Here is a 22,537-nt window from a genome sequence, read left to right as displayed (position 1 = left end):
ATAAATTAATCAAAATTGAAACAGAATTTGCCAATAATTTTGCAATTTACATTTTCCTTTCCTTAAGGATTATGTATGCTAAATTACGTTGAATTTGACTCAGTAGTTCTTGAGAAAAAGATTTTTAAAAATGCACCCCCTTTTTCGACAGATTCAAGGTTTTCTCCTCTTTAAATAAAGTTTGGTCTTCCATGTTTACAATTTATATTCATCTTACAATAAGGATGCTTTGTGCCAAATTTGGCTGAAATTGGCCAGGAGGTTTTAGAGAAGAAGTTTAAAATGTGAAAGTTTACAGACAGACGGACAGACAAAACGTGATCAGAAAAACTTACTTGAGCTTTCACTCAGGTGAGCTAAAAACGGAAGTTTACAATATTTTTTTCTAGTAATCCTTTGTAATACATATGGCTTCAAAATGTTCATTAAGTAATCTGCAGTGAAATTATTCTTTAAATTAATATATTTTTTTTTTTAAATTTAACTTTAAAATTATCAAATGTCATTTGAATTTCTAGTCAGAAAACTAGCTATTGTGTTAAAATTTAATATAAAAGAGGAAAGAAATAGAAATAAATAAACTTTTGATGTTTAAGATATGAATTTTTATTTGAAAGTAGACCCGAACCGAAAAAAAACCCAAATCCAAAATTTTAAGACCCAACTCGACCCGAAAATTTTTTGGACCGTGACAGCCCTAATTTCAGACTCAAAAACATATTATAGATTCAAATGTTTAGAAAATTTTAGCTGTTCATGGAAGTAAAAATAATGAATTTCATAAAAGAGCAATTCAACAGCTCAAGATTTCAGTGACCTGTTGTTTATCTCTAAATAAACAAATTGATGTCTGAATTTAGAATGATACTTTTCTATATTGAGTTAAAACAAAAACCTTGAAATATGAAAATAGTCAACAACAAAAAAAACCAAACACACACACACACACAAAAAAACAAGACATCATTACAAAAATTGTAAACAGGTCTGAAGATGACACCATAAGGTCAAAAGACTTACCTGTCGAAATTTTGCCCTGGCTTCCTTTTCTTTCATTCTCCCATGTGCAACAAGGTAGTCAAACACCTCTCCTGCAATAGTGAGAAAATATGTTACTCATAAATGACTTGTGTCAATACAAAGAAAATTTAAAATACTTTTCAATGACTTTAAATTATCACATTCACCAAATAACAAGAAAATGGAACTTTTGATTCCATGTTTATGATAACTGTATAGATGCACCTATACCTGACTTAAGTCTTAAAAACAAAATAACAATGGGGTACGAATGAACCAAGTTTGGAGTATTCATAAGAAGATAACCAATGCATTAGTGGCCAGTCAAAACTTGTTAAAATCAAAGAAAATTATAAAATGTCATATAGCTGACAAGGCGTACTATTGTCTACATTTTAACGGATTTGATTAAGACTAATGTCTAAGTATTAAGTACTATACAGTGGCCTCCGGGTATAACGAGATGCTGGAGACTTAGTTATATATTTCTTTTTATAACCGATACTCATTATATCCTAGGTTGGCAACTTCCCAAGGTGACATGTGATTGTTCTTTACATCTCAAATAAACAAGTGATAATGAAATAAATACATATAATTTATTCAAACTTTGTTGAAAAGTAACATACTTACAGCATATTCATGTAAATGACCATGGAATAATTACGTGTACAATCTAAACATGTGTTACTTTCACGAGAGACAAAAACTGTGTGATTCTCGGTTGCTTTTTTTTCTTTTTTTTTAAATAAATTCTTTGGTAAGTTTCAATAATGTCAATCAGTTTTAATTTTGTAAAACACTTAATGTGGAATCTTCGATGTCTGTTTTCTGCATGAAGAAGGTTTGAAAATCACTACCGTATTTAGTGCATTTTTTAAAGAAAATTCTCGAGTTTTTGCCGACACACCGATATCATCATCATCCTCTTCAGTGTCTGTCTCGTCATCATTTTTAATTTCACTCCAAATTGTACTAACTTAGTATCTGTCGAAAAATTTAATACCGTAACCAGTGAATCAACACTTTCATAATATGGGAAGACCCAATGTCGGTATCGCTATTTTTAGAGTCACTGGCTTTTCTAGACAAGTCCGCTTACTTTTTCCAGTTTTTTAAGTCCTATTGTTTCAAGCGAAATTACTTTCCTTTGTCGGGAGTACCTTGTTATATCCAATAGCGTTTACAACTAACAGGCAAAAATTATATCTATAAAAAAGTCCTATTGTTTCTAGCGAAATTACTTTCCTTTTCTTTTACTTCGAAGCCATGACTGAGAACATTGCAATAAAAACAACTCATCATTACTTCTGAATACTTTTAATCTAATGTCCTGTGTATACATACCTGTGAAAATTACACTGCCATACCGTTCGTTACATGGAACCAGCATGTGCTATCAAGCGTACAGCGAGTACTTGGTTATATCCGATAGCGCGTACAACTAATGGGCAGAAGTTTTTACCTCGAAATATACGGAGTCTCGTTATAAATGATCTCTTGGAACCGAAATTTTTTAAAAGGAAATAAAGAAATAATTTGGGACCACACAATCATCTCGTTGTAAGAAGTACCTCGTAATATCCGAGCTCGTTATACCCGGAGGCCACTGATATATGTAGTTGTACTTTATTTCCCAGTAATTCCCGGAAATAACCAGTATTTCCCACTGTCCTCGGAAATATGAGTATTTAACGCTTTTTTGCCAACCCTGACTATAATAGATATTCTGTATATAGAGTTAGATATGATTTGTTCAAAACCTGAAAATTTCAACAGTCATACTACAATAGAACAAAGATAAATGACAATATAATGCCATCAATTTACAGTTGAGAGAACCTTTTGATGTCTCATAAAAAATGTGCTCATGCTTAAAAATTAAAATATTGTCACAAACCTCCACTTGCATACTCCATAACTAAGTAGAGTGTTTTTTCTGTCTCTATCACCTCAAACAACTTCACTGCAAGAAAAGTACAACATTTAAGCTATTTCTTTCAGTGGCAATGGCTGGCATTAAGCTTAGTACAAAATGATTCAACTTAGCATATTTGATGTACTACTACTTTTTTTTTTATCACTTTACCCTTAACAAGCAGCCCATGGGCCACACTGCTCACCTGAGCAACAACAGACATCATAAAATCAGCTTTACGGAGTAATATACCAAAAATATATGTGTAAGAGATCCTGTATTTGAAAAAATCAATTTTTTCCCTGGTTATTCTGTTTATCATTGATCCATTTTTGTCACAGTATAGTCATTTCACATATTGAGCATTACAGTTCTCAAGCAGATCTAAATCAAATGGGATATAAACCTACATCAAACTTGTGACCAGAGGCCAAAGTCTAAACAATTTTAAAGAATCAAAAATATGTCAAAATGCTTGCATATAAGTAATACCTTATATTAAAACATTTGAGTTTTAGTGAATTTAAAATGTTTTCCATTGTAAAATTGGACCTCCCCCCCTTGAAGCTCCATCCTACTCCTGAAAAATATGATTTTGACGAATTTGAATCTACACTATCTAAAGTTGCTTTCACTAATGTTGCACCTTTTTTATGAAATGTTTTTTTTTTAAAGATTTTTCTCAATATTTTCCTTTGTAAAGATTTAACCGGCCCCCATTGTGCCCCTACCCTACCCCTGGGGATCATAATTTGACCAAACTTGAATATACCCTACCTAATGATGCTTCACACAAGTTATAGCTTTCTGGCCAGTCGTGTTCTGAGTAGATGATTTAAAATAAATTTTTTCTTTCTATTCCTATGTAAAAATTTAACCCCCCCCCCCCATTGTGGCCCCACCTTACCCCTGGGGACAATGATTTGAACAAACTTGAATTTACACTATCTGAGGATGCTTTCAGTACAAACACTTTTAGTACAAACACTGTTATAGCAAATTCTCAGATATAGCGAAGTGTTTTTGAATCCCTTGGAAAATTCTTAACAAATCTTAGCAAAAAATTTACGGTTATAACTAATTCGAATACATCGAATTTACGGATATAATGAACTCATTTTGAGTCCTGTAGAAGTGAGTAATAACGAAATTTAACACTTTAATAACGAATTTCTTTACAGTTAAAAAAAAATTTGCACTACCATTAAACATAAAAGTTTGAATGAGTTTATTTTTATAAATATTTTTCAATTCATAATCCAATTATCAAAGGTATCAAAGAGATGTATTTTTATTTTAATCCTCAATTAACAACAATTATAGTCTGGTGAAAGAAACCATGTATATAGTGAATTCGCTATAGTTATTATTACGAATTCATTATACAGATATAACGAATTACCGATATAACGAAGTAAATCCACTGTTCCCTAGGACCTTGCTATAACCGAGTTTTACTGTAATAAGATATTCAAAGATTAACTCTATATATTCCTATGTAAAATTTGATCCCACATTATGGCCCCACACCTTACCCTCTGGGACCAAACTTTAATCTACACTATCTGAAAATGCTTCCACACTAGTTTCAGCTTTTCTGGCCTATTGGTATTTGAGAGGAAGACTTTAAAAAAATATCACTAGTGCTAAAACGAATACCATGAATCAGTATTCTAATATTCGTTAGTGCTATTCGATTCGTATTCGAATATTCGTAGATGTCATTTACAAGGTATTAATTAAGCATATTTGATAGTTTGTATTACGAAGTGGGTGTATGTGTAGACTGCTTAAACACGTCAGTTCGAAGTTGACACTTAATGCATCAGTATTCATTGAATTAGGTGCGTATTTATTTTTTATGCAAATAACAATAAACTTATTTTTCCATCAACTACAATCAAAAGATTTATAACTTCTTTAATAATATACTGCAGTCCTGACTCCTGTATGAGACAGATATGTAACATAACGAAAGTAATTCCAAATATTTCTGCCATGTTTGATATAGACTTAAAAAAGAAACCAATAACGCTCATAATTCATGAAATGTTCTGTTTATTTAAAAAAAAAAAATTATATTGAGGAATCTATAAAAAAAAAACTTTCGATGTACCTTTTGATATAAACACTCAATAGCTCACACTCGTTCAAACATTTAAGCAAATTATTTCTTTATTGTCTAATAAATTGAAAAATCCAAAATGTAAAATGTTTGTCTCCGTTCGATGTAAACCCTGCTTTTACTTTCAATGTAAACAAGCATGGTGGAAGAGTTTATAACTGGGTTAAGAAAAAGACTCTACCAAGCATGGAAGTCATGGATGGCTTTGTCTTCACTTTCGTTCAGAGTAAAATGTTCCCAGCTTCGCTTTTCCATCGTAATGAAATAACATGATGCTGCATAGTTTACAGCACTTTATATGAGTGTTAAACATGTGATCGAAAATTCGAATGCTAAATACACATTCGAATATTAGAAATTTACTATTCATTCGCGAACATTCACACATTCGTTTCAGCACTAAATATCATCAAATTTTCAATAAATCCTAATTATTTCCCCTTAAAATAGGGCATGGCCCTTTATTTCAACAAACTTGAATCCCCTTTACCCAATGATGCTTTGTGCCAAGTTTAATTGAAATTGGCAAAGTGATTTAGGAGAAGAAGTCAATAATGTAAAAAGTTAACAGACGGATGCTGGGCAGCTCAGGTGAGCTAACAAAAACTTTTTGGCAATGAGCTTTGTACTTCAGCATCCATACAATCAATGAGGGTGAAAATGGAATATTTTGTCACAACCAATCTTCTGCACCAACATATTTACATAATAAAATAAGAGGATTTATCTATGATTTCCACACTAGGATATCATTTAGTATGTATATTGATTAGGGAGATCAATACGTACCAATGTTAGGATGATCCAAGTTCTTCATTATTCTTACTTCCCTGAACAGCTACAATATGCAAGTACAAACATTTGTCACTGTTAGTTGCTGAGATTTAATTTGTTCAAATATATTTTCTTGGCATATGCTAATGATGTGAAATACTATGTACAACAAGAGATGTTTGTAAAACACTTATGCCCCCTCTACCTTGGAAACATCTGCACAGAAAATGAACGAAAACTACAAATAAGTGAAATTTTTCTACACCCAAGGGAAATAAATTTGTCGAAAATTGCTCGATCGTACCCAAAATTAAACTTGACTGAGATATTATTATGATAAACCTGTATACCAAATTTCATTTCAATATGTGCATTCCTCTGCAAAGAAAATGAACAGAAAATGCAAATACTTGGAATTTTTCTATGATCGTACCAAAAAATCAAACTTGACCTAGATATTATGATAAATCTGTATACCAAATTTCATATCAATATTTGCATCCTCTGCGAAGAAAATGAACGGAAACTGCAAATAATTGGAATTTTTCTACATCCAAGGGGCATTATTCTGTTGAAAGTGAACAGAAACTGTTGGTTGATCGACCGACAGCAGCAAAGCAATATGCTCTTCCTTTTTCAAAGGGGGGCATAAAAATTCATATCTTTCGCTGCTTTCACTGATTTGAATGCTTACAAAACATTTATTACCTAAACCTTGATAATTCCAAATGTTAAATCAAAGAAATTCTATGAACCCTTAGGCTGCTGGTTTAATTTTCGCCAAGATGGCTGCCACTACTGAATCAATTAATTACAATTAATGGTAAATGAATATCAAGTTTTAAAATCATATATCTCAGCAGCTATTTATGCTACAGTTACCAAACTTACATTTGATTGCAAGAGAAAATGTTGAAGATTTCAATGCAATGCTCATTTTTCTCATTTTACTTGTATTTATCAATCTGGGCACGTTCAAATGTGAAAATCAATTAAAATTAATGCCTTTTATTGTTCCATTCTTCAATTTTCAAATCTTAGAACCCAAATGACTGTGAAAGATCCTTAGTATATTAATAAGTCATACATTGTGAGATTCATTTTTATTCATATAATTTTCGAACATCAGGTAAACAATTTAGAGGTAAAAATAACAGAAAAATAAAGAAATACTTCAAACACTTTATCAATGTTATTTTTTAATGTTGCTCTGGTTCACATTCTCGGACTGCACACGTCTCTAGGTATAGATGTTGATCAATTAAACAAGAATGTCTATAAAAATATCATTGAAAAATAATTTAGAAATGATAAAGGTTCTTAATCCTCCATTTTAACGTTTAATTTTTCCTCTCTGGTGAATGGGATATTCAATGGCTGTGGATCAACATGCGACTAGCCTACCTCAAGATCAACATCAAATTCTCGGTCATTTCTTGGCACAAAGTCCATCAAAGACATATAGATCAATAAATTAACATCTCCTAAGTTATGTACTACAGAATTAAATCCATAAAAATTATTATCGTCTTTTCTATCACTGTGAAAAAGTTCAAAACTTTCGTCTCGTTGCTTCAGTCTACTTTCGCCATTTTGGCTACAATTCAAAACATTTCTCGGAAGTTTACTGCTCTATAGCCTTTATTTTAAACTCTGGAAAACTCTAGAAACCTTCCAAAAAACATCAATTGACAAATCATATTTCATTCTTAACAATAGCCATCGTGTTTTTGTTTAAAGCTAGGCTTAGGGAAACCTTAGATAACTCGCTCTCGGAAAAACAAAAGTCGCGCGTAGCAGTGTCGGACCTGAAATTTCGGCGCCACAACTGTCGCGCGTAGCAGCCTAAGGGTTAATCTTTCCAACTTACCTTGTTCAAACTTGATGGGTTTAGCTGTGTTTTGTCAATAATTTTGATTGCAACCTAAATGGAAACAAGTACAACATAAATGCAAAGGCCAATGACATTCGTAACAGATATCCTAAAATTTACCATTAAAAGGGTTGGATACCGGTACACGGTACCAATACCGTACCGAATAGTTGTTTTAAAAATACCGGTAAAGTACCGTTTCATTTAATACCGGTACTAATAACGGTATTTCTGTATCTTTGAAACCTTTTTATACATCTAAAATGATTTTAAAAAACGATTAAAACTCGGTAAAATCGAATTCTCCGCGTATTATAAGGATGGGCTGATTAACGAAATATGTGCTTTATCATTCTTAGTACAACACTTGATTCGACTGCCAATACTTTAATAAATCAATACATAATTTAAAAAAAAAAAAAGTAAAATACATTTACAATAATGGTGTTTAAATTTTATTCTGACAATAAATGTAAATTAAAGACAATATAGCGCAAAAGTTTTTTTTATTTATTTCCGTTCGATTTTCTGATGTTTCGTCAATTAGTGCGACCAAACAATGGCTGGCAACCGGGTAAAGCGCTCGGCTGTCTAGTCTCATTTCAGTAGGAAATCAGATGGTGGTGTTTGCAACCATTGCCAGTTATTTTGCCTGGGAAAAGGGGGAAACGCCAGTAACTTTACTAAACATTTGAGAATCAGATTCAATTTATTTGTTTGTTAATCTTTTATTAAAAGCACAAATTAACACAGTTTGTAAACTCGTATGCTATTGTAAATATATGATACTATCTTTATAAATTTTAACACTGAAAGATCAAAAACTCATTCATTGAAGAAAAAAAAAATCATCATTCTCATTTATTAAGGTCTAGTACCATATCGTTAAAAATACCATATCGTATAAAAAATACCGGTATGGTATCGTACCATTTCATCCTTAACGGTATCCAACCCTAACCATTAATGTACTTTTATCAACAATTTGTTCTCCCTCTTTAGCAAATTATTTCCATGAGCCCATATTAGGCCATATAAAATTAACATTTAGATTCTCATCCTAATTTGCCAAAAATATGGAACGGGTGGGCGGATTTTATTTATTATTTTTTAAAAAACACCTGTTTCACCATTCATATTCTAGAAATAACAACATTTGTATCCTTATGATAACACACATGACTGGAATGACACGGTCCACATGTTTAGGCAGCCATTAAAATGTTTTGAATTTTTTTAATACAGAGCCAGGCTTCCCCCCCCCCCCCAAATTTTCTTTTCCATAATTTTTTTTTAATACAAAATTTTCAGAGGGGCGGACGGGGATTCGAATCTAAAAATTAATCTTATGTGGCCTTAATGACATTATTATAAGCATGATGCACAAGTTTCAGAAGCAAACAGTTCAAGAGGTACACACTATTGAAGGTGAAAGTGACCAAAAAGAGGATGGATAGCTTATTTAACCTCCAACAGTTTGAAAAATAATCATGATGAAATAAGACATAGGAAAGTATGACACTTTCATCATTTTGTGAACACAAGAAATATATGAGCTGTAAATAACTGCACACAATGTCAAGCTCATAAATAAGTTGATTTAATTAATTCTGGAGTAAATTTGGCAAAATTTAATTACGTAGCCACATCAGAACTAATTTTTACAAAGTTTTAACCCTCCGTGCAAAACCAATGTTGAGAAGAAATTTTGATACATCTAACTGAAAAAGTGAACACAAAAAAGGACAACTAAACAAAAATAACTAATAATAGGTCATGGTTAAGTTTTTCATTCCAATTTTCAATCCCAAATATCTTACCAGCATTTAAGTATGTAGGGTACAGGGATGTCAATTTCTATAGAAGTATGTAAGGGTACATTTTCTGTAAATGAGGCCGATAATGGACCACTGCCTTAAAAGTGTAAGTTATACTCCCATTTTTATGCATTAATTTGGTGTTATCATATACAATTACATTCATTTCCACCTCATTTATGTGATATCATTATTGTCAAGTAAAAATGATGATGACAGTTTGTCTTAATTCCTCCCAACATTAAGCAGATTGTCATTTAACCCAGTACCCCACCCCATCCCTTATTTAGCAGTTTTTGTATATGATTACTAGTATGGATAGTACCGTTCTCAAGGTTAATATGTTGATTTTATTTTACCTGTTTTGAAAAAAAACCCACCCTATTCAATTTGAACAGAAAAAAAATTATGTCATCATTTGCTAAGCAAAAGTTATAAACATTTCTACATCTTTGACTTTCAATACAAATCTTGCGTCAGAGTTGCACTTTATACAAAAAAAAGAGCTCACAGTACTGACAAATGAATGTTGTTAAATGATAAATATTATAAAATTCTGGAGGTTTTCTGATCTGTTCAATCTTTGACACTATTTTCCTACAATGAATGTGCAGGGTCAACATGCAACATTTTACAAATATAAAGCCATTAAAGGCAACTGCAGACCTCATGTACAACTGACAGGCTATACGTCGTTTCATGGTTTATAATCAATTTTAATGCCTGGTTCGTGCATCAAAACTGCTTTATCGTCATGTTTATTTCATTTCATAAAACACTGTTTGAAACTTTCAACACATGTAGCAATTTTCTTATATTCAGAAAACAACTTGACATTTTTCAGCAGTCACACTTTCATTCCAATTACTGTTTAATATTTTTCAAGTAATAATATCATTTCTAATAGTTTTCATTCTAAGGTGTGTTGTTCACCAATGGAGTTAAAAAATGCAAATAATTATTATATATCAATAAAGCTTCTTTTGTTTGATTTTATGCATACAATTATCATGATGACAAAATGTCATGTCTGACTCATTATTTGCTTGCACAGATAGAAGTAAAACTTAAGCATATGCCTCTTGTATTTCTAAATTTTGACAATCAGCTGATCAGAGTGACAGCTGCAGTAATCACCACAAGACAACACCTCTTGCATATTAAACCTCACCTCTCTGCCAGTTGGGACATGTTTAGCCAACTTCACTTTTGCAAAATTTCCCTTGCCAATGGTTTTTATTAGTCTGTATTTTCCAATGTGCGGTTCATCCGTTCTTCGCCCAGAGGATGAGATTCTTGGGTTGGCATTGTCATCGGTTTGCTGCGTATGCAAAAGCAAAATAATTAGGTCACACAGGAAGTGCACATCAGCCGCAAAAATGAAATAACCTCAGTGTTAAATAAACACAGGACCCATAAATGTGTACTTACCCGACGATTGCTGCTCCTTGATTCGGATGTAACCGATTCATGAACTGTTTGTAGTGGTGTTCGAGTCGACATGTTGAATAAATTATTTTTTGACGTCCAGGTGCGACTACAGTTGATGCTCTTCTACGCACCAATAATGCACGTCATTCGCAATTTTTTCAACTTTTCAGTTTTCTTACACACAGTGTGACTACTTATCTTGCTACGACGATCTTTAGAATACGTTCTTTACTTTGTTTTTCACAAATACTGCACCAAGTTGACTGTGGAGAACTGCCCTTGGGTCCATCAAAAAGTGAAGTTTACAAAGCAATTGTGGTGTTATCTCCATTTAAAACACATCACAGGGAAAAAGACTTGTTACTCTCAGCCTGGGCCATGAAATTTCAGAGTTTAGACCTCTAGGTTACGCATAGAAACAAATTCTATTTCCTATGTCAAGCAACAAAAATGGCCGACTCGTTCCACGCCAAAATGAGAACGTCGTGCGCACCTTTTGCTAATAGGGGGTTTTGATTGGTGGATCTATACCGTTATGACATCACTGAAAATATGCTAAAATATTTCACCTTAGGTCTATGTTTTCTTAATCTATTTGATTTGAAAGACCATACACAAATTAAAGAAATAATTTGAAATAATAATAAAATTCTGTATTCAAATAAGAAGTTCACTTTTCAAAAATATTTAAAATAGATAAACATGTCAAGATTGGATATCCTTTTCATATAACGTTACATGTATATTAGGCTAGGCTATAACAAAAAGATTGCAAATGTATTTAGCCTAAAACAACATTACTTTTCAGTTTAGTTTAATTTTACGATAGAAATCGTCTGCTGTATTGATAATGTTCTCTGTTAAGGAAATACAATGTGTTTTATGGGCATATCTTTCTGTATCTTTTGGTAAGAATCAACTGGATTCAGACTGCGGGGTAATATTACCTATACACTACATGCAAACATTGTATAAAGATGAATTTCATTGCTAAGAAAATGTGCAATTTGTAAGTTATATCTTATATAATCAGTGCTGAAAACTAAGTGTTGATAAAGATATATATATATATGTGAGCATTTGGTTTTGCACACATCAAAAAGTAATATAAGTATATGTTCAAACAGTTTCATATTCATCTTGTCATTATTAACAGGGGACTACTTTATTCGGTTGACAGTTTTTTTTTTTCATTTCTAAGCTTGCAAGTTTAATTTTTTGCGAGGAGTTTTGATTTTTTTAATAGCTAAGTTACTTTCCGTCCATTATGAGCTCTTTATCAGAAATTGAAACAAATTAACTTGTAGCGACTGACTGTCCTTGCATGTTAATCAATATATAGATACGATTACAGCAACATTGATATTTACATATTTTTAGCTAGTGTTGTCTTTTTTAAACCAGCTTGAATGTGGGGCTTGAAATAACACCCTCAACCAATTAATATATCATTAATTAGCTTTATATGAGAATTCATCAATCCTAGAGGAAGGGGCATATTAGTTTAGCAGGAATAAGAATTCAAATACATGCTCATAAAAATAATCAAAGTACTGAAGTACTGGGTATATCCCTCTAACTATTTTTAGAATCGGTAGGACAACAAAGAAGTGCCTTTAAGCAAAATAGTCCCTATACTTGCAGAGTGTATATACATTTATTGGGACATTTTAGATCAGAATGCTTGACACATGTCAGAAAAGAGGATTTGCAATTTTTAAAACAAGTGTCAAAATTGAATTATCATTTGAAATAAAGAATTGAAATTGTTTGATGTACACCCTTTCCAAAACTGAGAAATTCCCTACTTTTACTTTCATTTTCAGAGTTTTTCAATACAGACGCATTTTGCCGGAAAACGAATCTGACTTCAAACCACGAAATTTTAACAGGAAAGAGACAATTTGATGAGCTTTCATTGAAGAGGTCCCTCGTTGCTGAACGAAAATTAGGGCCAGAGCTATGAACCATAACGTTAACATTACCGCCTATGGAAAATGCATTAGTGGACTATACCCATATTGAGCTCCATGCTGGTAAGGCATATTTCTTGTTTATTTGCAATTATTATGATAAAAGTGCATTTTTCTTTTGTATATCTTCTCATTTATGTGAATAAACTAAATTTCCAACAAGTTCAACAAGTTTAATCATTTTAATAGCATATTTTCCAAGAAAATATCCATCACAACACCCCCACCCCCCCCCCCCCCCCCGGGATTTTCAAAAAACCAATTAAAATTAAAGAAATTGTGATTTTAACTTGAAAGTAATTTATTTTGAGTTTTTACATAAAAAAATGAAAATGTAGGTGTGTTTCTAATTATATATGAGTTTAGAAGACATCTTTATAAATTTTGAGACCAAATATCACTTCGGGTTTTTAGTGCGATCATTTCAAGCGAGCAAAAGTGAAAGTAGAAAAGCAGAAAGTTTCCGGTGAGAAAAAATACTTCATTCTAGCAGTGTCCAGCTATCTTAGATTAGTTTGCATTGTAAGGGAATTGTTTTAGTGTCCGATAGATTTGCATTAAATTGGAGTAAATTAATTTGTCATGCATGTGACATGACTATATACCGAAGATGTAGGTATGCACTCTTTAACATGTAGAAGCCTACCAGTACCATGTTGGTTAGTACTTAATCCACAAAATCTATCTTTGTTTATCATAATCAAAATTGAATGAAATTATCAGTGATCATTTTAAGTAGATATTTACTAGTATTTATTCATTCATACTATTGAAAAAATAGATCAATATGTTGGGGTGGGGGGGGGGGGGGGGGGTATTGGTCTTTAGGCTGTATAGATGTGTTGTGCATGAAGATGTAGTTATTGTTGCCTATCTGTTCTCTCTTTCTGTATCTTTCCCCCTCTCTCTAAGTCTGTCTGTCTGTCTGTCTGTCTGTCTGTCTCTCTCTCTCTCTCTCTCTCTCTCTCTCTCTCTCTCTCTCTCTCAACATATGGCTGCTTTTGATATGGAATTGCAAATGTTGGGAATAGTGTTGGATAATGTAGAATTTAATTCAAAACATTTCATTTTAGATAACATGTAAATTGAAATGGAAGTCAGTCCTTCAAAGAATAAAACACAACAATGAGCCACACTTGATGTAAGTAAAATTTAATTTTTGTAACTTCAATCGTCCAAGTTTAAAAGAAGGAACCTATAAAAACTATATACCCTGCATGGCCAGTATTTTACATGCAGATAATTTAGAATATTATAGATACTGGGAAACTTTACATTGATTATACATATTTCACAGACTTTGTGGGTATTTCTTGTTCTTCTGGATTTTGAACTTTAGTTAAATGTAGACTCTCTTCCACAGGATATGTCTTTTGATAATTTTTTGTTAAATTTGTTACCATGGTAACAATATACAAGAGTAAAAGAAAAAATCCTTATTAGCAAGTTTCTTTTCCCTATGACATATATTTAAGGAGTTAAGTCATGGTGCATTTGTTCCGAAATTAGGCTTAAATAAAAAGTTCAGCAAATATTACACTTATATGAGTAAAAACAACTCATCACTATGACGTCATAGGTGAGGTAATCTCAAGCTAGCATCAAAATGGAGCAAAAACTGAATTGAGGGCCTCACATTATAGAGTCATATAACTTTATTATTTATAAACCAATACCTACATGTAATACCTTGATGGATAGGGAAATTCATATACTTTTCTATTTTACCTTTTTCGTGGTGTTTGAAAACAATTCTTTTTTGTAACTAAAGAAAAACTCATGATTTTTACGACAACAATTTTATAAAATCAGACATAATTGAGCTTTTTCATAAGAATATGAACAAAATAAATTTGGTAAAATATTGAATGTTTATGTTTTACATGTATTTTAATCCTTGAGATTATGTTTCCTCAATTTATGCAATTTGAAGAGCATCGAGTGCCAATGAGCTATATGTTGTTTAGGTAAATTATGACTGGACTGTTTCTTCAAATTTCATGCATGTGTATCAATGCTGCAAAATCCATAGTTATGTATTGAATTTTTCCAAATTTGGAATCATGGTTCTTTATAGTGTCTAGAGTGAATATATAAGCTAAGAATTGTAAATAACCACAATGACTGTTTTATATTGGGTATATCCCTCTAACTATTTTTAGAATCGGTAGGACAACAAAGAAGTGCCTTTAAGCAAAATAGTCCCTATACTTGCAGAGTGTATATACATTTATTGGGACATTTTAGATCAGAATGCTTGACACATGTCAGAAAAGAGGATTTGCAATTTTTAAAACAAGTGTCAAAATTGAATTATCATTTGAAATAAAGAATTGAAATTGTTTGATGTACACCCTTTCCAAAACTGAGAAATTCCCTACTTTTACTTTCATTTTCAGAGTTTTTCAATACAGACGCATTTTGCCGGAAAACGAATCTGACTTCAAACCACGAAATTTTAACAGGAAAGAGACAATTTGATGAGCTTTCATTGAAGAGGTCCCTCGTTGCTGAACGAAAATTAGGGCCAGAGCTATGAACCATAACGTTAACATTACCGCCTATGGAAAATGCATTAGTGGACTATACCCATATTGAGCTCCATGCTGGTAAGGCATATTTCTTGTTTATTTGCAATTATTATGATAAAAGTGCATTTTTCTTTTGTATATCTTCTCATTTATGTGAATAAACTAAATTTCCAACAAGTTCAACAAGTTTAATCATTTTAATAGCATATTTTCCAAGAAAATATCCATCACAACACCCCCACCCCCCCCCCCCCCCCCCCCCGGGATTTTCAAAAAACCAATTAAAATTAAAGAAATTGTGATTTTAACTTGAAAGTAATTTATTTTGAGTTTTTACATAAAAAAATGAAAATGTAGGTGTGTTTCTAATTATATATGAGTTTAGAAGACATCTTTATAAATTTTGAGACCAAATATCACTTCGGGTTTTTAGTGCGATCATTTCAAGCGAGCAAAAGTGAAAGTAGAAAAGCAGAAAGTTTCCGGTGAGAAAAAATACTTCATTCTAGCAGTGTCCAGCTATCTTAGATTAGTTTGCATTGTAAGGGAATTGTTTTAGTGTCCGATAGATTTGCATTAAATTGGAGTAAATTAATTTGTCATGCATGTGACATGACTATATACCGAAGATGTAGGTATGCACTCTTTAACATGTAGAAGCCTACCAGTACCATGTTGGTTAGTACTTAATCCACAAAATCTATCTTTGTTTATCATAATCAAAATTGAATGAAATTATCAGTGATCATTTTAAGTAGATATTTACTAGTATTTATTCATTCATACTATTGAAAAAATAGATCAATATGTTGGGGTGGGGGGGGGGGGGGGTATTGGTCTTTAGGCTGTATAGATGTGTTGTGCATGAAGATGTAGTTATTGTTGCCTATCTGTTCTCTCTTTCTGTATCTTTCCCCCTCTCTCTAAGTCTGTCTGTCTGTCTGTCTGTCTGTCTGTCTCTCTCTCTCTCTCTCTCTCTCTCTCTCTCTCTCTCTCTCTCTCAACATATGGCTGCTTTTGATATGGAATTGCAAATGTTGGGAATAGTGTTGGATAATGTAGAATTTAATTCAAAACATTTCATTTTAGATAACATGTAAATTGAAATGGAAGTCAGTCCTTCAAAGAATAAAACACAACAATGAGCCACACTTGATGTAAGTAAAATTTAATTTTTGTAACTTCAATCGTCCAAGTTTAAAAGAAGGAACCTATAAAAACTATATACCCTGCATGGCCAGTATTTTACATGCAGATAATTTAGAATATTATAGATACTGGGAAACTTTACATTGATTATACATATTTCACAGACTTTGTGGGTATTTCTTGTTCTTCTGGATTTTGAACTTTAGTTAAATGTAGACTCTCTTCCACAGGATATGTCTTTTGATAATTTTTTGTTAAATTTGTTACCATGGTAACAATATACAAGAGTAAAAGAAAAAATCCTTATTAGCAAGTTTCTTTTCCCTATGACATATATTTAAGGAGTTAAGTCATGGTGCATTTGTTCCGAAATTAGGCTTAAATAAAAAGTTCAGCAAATATTACACTTATATGAGTAAAAACAACTCATCACTATGACGTCATAGGTGAGGTAATCTCAAGCTAGCATCAAAATGGAGCAAAAACTGAATTGAGGGCCTCACATTATAGAGTCATATAACTTTATTATTTATAAACCAATACCTACATGTAATACCTTGATGGATAGGGAAATTCATATACTTTTCTATTTTACCTTTTTCGTGGTGTTTGAAAACAATTCTTTTTTGTAACTAAAGAAAAACTCATGATTTTTACGACAACAATTTTATAAAATCAGACATAATTGAGCTTTTTCATAAGAATATGAACAAAATAAATTTGGTAAAATATTGAATGTTTATGTTTTACATGTATTTTAATCCTTGAGATTATGTTTCCTCAATTTATGCAATTTGAAGAGCATCGAGTGCCAATGAGCTATATGTTGTTTAGGTAAATTATGACTGGACTGTTTCTTCAAATTTCATGCATGTGTATCAATGCTGCAAAATCCATAGTTATGTATTGAATTTTTCCAAATTTGGAATCATGGTTCTTTATAGTGTCTAGAGTGAATATATAAGCTAAGAATTGTAAATAACCACAATGACTGTTTTATATTGGGTATATCCCTCTAACTATTTTTAGAATCGGTAGGACAACAAAGAAGTGCCTTTAAGCAAAATAGTCCCTATACTTGCAGAGTGTATATACATTTATTGGGACATTTTAGATCAGAATGCTTGACACATGTCAGAAAAGAGGATTTGCAATTTTTAAAACAAGTGTCAAAATTGAATTATCATTTGAAATAAAGAATTGAAATTGTTTGATGTACACCCTTTCCAAAACTGAGAAATTCCCTACTTTTACTTTCATTTTCAGAGTTTTTCAATACAGACGCATTTTGCCGGAAAACGAATCTGACTTCAAACCACGAAATTTTAACAGGAAAGAGACAATTTGATGAGCTTTCATTGAAGAGGTCCCTCGTTGCTGAACGAAAATTAGGGCCAGAGCTATGAACCATAACGTTAACATTACCGCCTATGGAAAATGCATTAGTGGACTATACCCATATTGAGCTCCATGCTGGTAAGGCATATTTCTTGTTTATTTGCAATTATTATGATAAAAGTGCATTTTTCTTTTGTATATCTTCTCATTTATGTGAATAAACTAAATTTCCAACAAGTTCAACAAGTTTAATCATTTTAATAGCATATTTTCCAAGAAAATATCCATCACAACACCCCCACCCCCCCCCCCCCCCCCCCCGGGATTTTCAAAAAACCAATTAAAATTAAAGAAATTGTGATTTTAACTTGAAAGTAATTTATTTTGAGTTTTTACATAAAAAAATGAAAATGTAGGTGTGTTTCTAATTATATATGAGTTTAGAAGACATCTTTATAAATTTTGAGACCAAATATCACTTCGGGTTTTTAGTGCGATCATTTCAAGCGAGCAAAAGTGAAAGTAGAAAAGCAGAAAGTTTCCGGTGAGAAAAAATACTTCATTCTAGCAGTGTCCAGCTATCTTAGATTAGTTTGCATTGTAAGGGAATTGTTTTAGTGTCCGATAGATTTGCATTAAATTGGAGTAAATTAATTTGTCATGCATGTGACATGACTATATACCGAAGATGTAGGTATGCACTCTTTAACATGTAGAAGCCTACCAGTACCATGTTGGTTAGTACTTAATCCACAAAATCTATCTTTGTTTATCATAATCAAAATTGAATGAAATTATCAGTGATCATTTTAAGTAGATATTTACTAGTATTTATTCATTCATACTATTGAAAAAATAGATCAATATGTTGGGGTGGGGGGGGGGGGGTATTGGTCTTTAGGCTGTATAGATGTGTTGTGCATGAAGATGTAGTTATTGTTGCCTATCTGTTCTCTCTTTCTGTATCTTTCCCCCTCTCTCTAAGTCTGTCTGTCTGTCTGTCTGTCTGTCTGTCTCTCTCTCTCTCTCTCTCTCTCTCTCTCTCTCTCTCTCTCTCTCAACATATGGCTGCTTTTGATATGGAATTGCAAATGTTGGGAATAGTGTTGGATAATGTAGAATTTAATTCAAAACATTTCATTTTAGATAACATGTAAATTGAAATGGAAGTCAGTCCTTCAAAGAATAAAACACAACAATGAGCCACACTTGATGTAAGTAAAATTTAATTTTTGTAACTTCAATCGTCCAAGTTTAAAAGAAGGAACCTATAAAAACTATATACCCTGCATGGCCAGTATTTTACATGCAGATAATTTAGAATATTATAGATACTGGGAAACTTTACATTGATTATACATATTTCACAGACTTTGTGGGTATTTCTTGTTCTTCTGGATTTTGAACTTTAGTTAAATGTAGACTCTCTTCCACAGGATATGTCTTTTGATAATTTTTTGTTAAATTTGTTACCATGGTAACAATATACAAGAGTAAAAGAAAAAATCCTTATTAGCAAGTTTCTTTTCCCTATGACATATATTTAAGGAGTTAAGTCATGGTGCATTTGTTCCGAAATTAGGCTTAAATAAAAAGTTCAGCAAATATTACACTTATATGAGTAAAAACAACTCATCACTATGACGTCATAGGTGAGGTAATCTCAAGCTAGCATCAAAATGGAGCAAAAACTGAATTGAGGGCCTCACATTATAGAGTCATATAACTTTATTATTTATAAACCAATACCTACATGTAATACCTTGATGGATAGGGAAATTCATATACTTTTCTATTTTACCTTTTTCGTGGTGTTTGAAAACAATTCTTTTTTGTAACTAAAGAAAAACTCATGATTTTTACGACAACAATTTTATAAAATCAGACATAATTGAGCTTTTTCATAAGAATATGAACAAAATAAATTTGGTAAAATATTGAATGTTTATGTTTTACATGTATTTTAATCCTTGAGATTATGTTTCCTCAATTTATGCAATTTGAAGAGCATCGAGTGCCAATGAGCTATATGTTGTTTAGGTAAATTATGACTGGACTGTTTCTTCAAATTTCATGCATGTGTATCAATGCTGCAAAATCCATAGTTATGTATTGAATTTTTCCAAATTTGGAATCATGGTTCTTTATAGTGTCTAGAGTGAATATATAAGCTAAGAATTGTAAATAACCACAATGACTGTTTTATATTGGGTATATCCCTCTAACTATTTTTAGAATCGGTAGGACAACAAAGAAGTGCCTTTAAGCAAAATAGTCCCTATACTTGCAGAGTGTATATACATTTATTGGGACATTTTAGATCAGAATGCTTGACACATGTCAGAAAAGAGGATTTGCAATTTTTAAAACAAGTGTCAAAATTGAATTATCATTTGAAATAAAGAATTGAAATTGTTTGATGTACACCCTTTCCAAAACTGAGAAATTCCCTACTTTTACTTTCATTTTCAGAGTTTTTCAATACAGACGCATTTTGCCGGAAAACGAATCTGACTTCAAACCACGAAATTTTAACAGGAAAGAGACAATTTGATGAGCTTTCATTGAAGAGGTCCCTCGTTGCTGAACGAAAATTAGGGCCAGAGCTATGAACCATAACGTTAACATTACCGCCTATGGAAAATGCATTAGTGGACTATACCCTACTGTCGGGAGTTGATTTTATTGATTATCATCAATATTAAAATCAACGATATGTTATTTTGCCTGGCAAGTAGTTTCTAATCTGTGTTGGCACGCACAATCGATCATAATTAATATATGAATTCTCGAACTTTTCCGACAATAATTTCGAGAAAACCCGGCCCATATGATAGAATTAATTCCATCAAACTGTCAGTAATCGAAATGTTTCTAAAATTTTACACGTCTGGATCCAAGCAATATTGAACTCTAGTCTCGTTCAACCAGACGCTCGGCTGTCTCCGTTAATCTCCGACTACCAAGAGAGATTCATTGCTTGTCGGAGATTTACGGAGACAGCCGAGCGTTTGGTTGAACGAGACTATATTGAACTCTGGCGAAGGAATACATGCAACTACTAAAAAACAATTAAATTGTTCGTACTATATAAAATCTGACTATTTTCAAGGTATTTATAAAATACGTTTTTTGAAAAACAATGGTACAGCATGCAGTACACCGAATTTATCTATTATTTTCAAGATCTAAGTCTTGTCAGCGGTGATGATTTGTGCTTAGGTCCAAACACTGTTTCACTTTCGGTTTGCCACAGTAACTGCATAGGAGAGTTGATTAAAATCAACTCCCAAAAATTGTCCTTAGGTTGAAACCATATTTCGCCGTATCGTAATTTAAAATGTAACTTATCTTCATTACCGGAATAATATGCAAAATAAATAATTAGTAAAATCTACTTACGAATTTGTTGGACTTGTTCGTTAAATGGGTGTTAAAAGTAGTTACTTAGGTTTTTGGAGTCCGGAGATTTTGTAGTAAAAGTAAATTTATGTCTAGCTATATAAACATGCCAATTTTGATAAACTTAACAAACTTATTTCTGGTTCAGACTGGCATACATTGTACGTTAGCTGTAAACCAGCTGAATACTGCGAACTTCTTACTGCCAAATGTTTACTGGTTGTTGTAGTGTCTGCTGCTATGTTTTTGTTGTTTTTGTTTCTTTTGCTTTGCTTTGACGACGGACAGACGGACGACGGACAAAATGTGATCAGAAAAGCTCACTTAAATTGAGCTTTCAGCTAGAAAAATCGGTATGCCAAAAATATTTCTTGGCCACTTTTTAATTGTCATTTTAGTTATTTGCATATATTTTAGTACTAGTTAAGTATATACATACAGAATTTTTAGCTTGCAGTTTAGTTGGGGAAAATAAACGTTTCAAAATGCAGAGCAGGACACCTTGCAACTGTTTTTTAATGAGCAAAGTCACAGATAATAAGATATTAAACTAATCAGATACGGGAAGATGATAAAAATATTTCGACCCCACAAAAATAACCCCCCCCCCCCCGAAAAAAAAACTCAAAATCAAAACAACAAAAATGCTAGCTGTTGCTACTGTTATCAACTCTGTACACTAACTTGATTGTATATGCTGTTGCCATTATTCATGAACGCAAATCATCGATTGTCGAATCATTTTGCCTCTGAAAAAACTGAATCGCATCTTGAAAATACATATAGACGATTGTTTCTGGACGGTAAACCATACTTACGGTTCATTTTCTGTAGTTTTTGCCTGCAATACGGTTATAAGTTAACTTTCAGTAGCGTCGGAACAGCTTGAAAGTGAGAGTGGAAGGTGACCTTTATCCGATCTTGATTTTTGACGAGCCAAAAAACCAAAAGAAACAAAAACAAAAAAAAACCCAACCCATTCTCAAAACCTTCATTCGCCGGGGGGGGGATTGGGGTTGTTTAAAAGTAGTTACTTATAGGTTCTTGGATTCCGGAGATTTTGTAGTAAAAGTAAAGTTTATGTCTAGCTATATAAACATGCCGATTTTGATAAACTTATTTCTGGTTCAGACTGGCATCAATTAATTAAGAAGCTAACGATGTTAACCATGCCATTAAAAAAAAA

The 22,537-nt window shown here is 32.3% G+C and overlaps 1 protein-coding gene and 1 long non-coding RNA gene across 10 annotated transcripts in view; one reads left to right on the top strand and one right to left on the bottom strand.

Moving 5' to 3' along the window:
- LOC105333342 (MAP/microtubule affinity-regulating kinase 3) overlaps nucleotides 1–11,456 on the bottom strand; it is a 31,719-nt gene extending 20,263 nt beyond the window's left edge. For 8 of the 9 annotated variants that reach the window (XM_011436259.4, XM_011436258.4, XM_011436261.4 and 5 more), the window contains exons 1-6: nucleotides 10,959–11,455; nucleotides 10,699–10,848; nucleotides 7,708–7,761; nucleotides 5,853–5,901; nucleotides 2,921–2,986; nucleotides 1,021–1,091 (exon numbers count right to left, since the gene is read on the bottom strand). In XM_011436259.4, the coding sequence (XP_011434561.1) occupies nucleotides 1,021–1,091; nucleotides 2,921–2,986; nucleotides 5,853–5,901; nucleotides 7,708–7,761; nucleotides 10,699–10,848; nucleotides 10,959–11,030 (462 nt within the window). In that variant the 5' untranslated portion in view covers nucleotides 11,031–11,455. Of the gene's footprint in view, nucleotides 1–1,020; nucleotides 1,092–2,920; nucleotides 2,987–5,852; nucleotides 5,902–7,707; nucleotides 7,762–10,698; nucleotides 10,849–10,958 lie in introns of all 9 variants that reach the window. The other variant, XM_066088702.1, reaches the window with a different exon arrangement.
- A 1,089-nt stretch (nucleotides 11,457–12,545) lies between these two features.
- Nucleotides 12,546–20,617, top strand: LOC136276217 (uncharacterized). The gene is made up of 7 exons (XR_010714647.1): nucleotides 12,546–12,994; nucleotides 14,005–14,072; nucleotides 15,331–15,540; nucleotides 16,552–16,619; nucleotides 17,878–18,087; nucleotides 19,096–19,163; nucleotides 20,422–20,617. It is a non-coding gene; the product is annotated as an uncharacterized lncRNA (long non-coding RNA).
- The last annotated feature ends 1,920 nt before the right edge of the window (nucleotides 20,618–22,537 follow it).

Source organism: Magallana gigas, chromosome 6 (assembly GCF_963853765.1).
Source record: "Magallana gigas chromosome 6, xbMagGiga1.1, whole genome shotgun sequence".
Lineage (NCBI taxonomy): Eukaryota > Metazoa > Mollusca > Bivalvia > Ostreida > Ostreidae > Magallana > Magallana gigas.
Note: the sequence above shows the minus strand (reverse complement) of the source record. Positions and strands in the feature narration are given on the sequence as shown.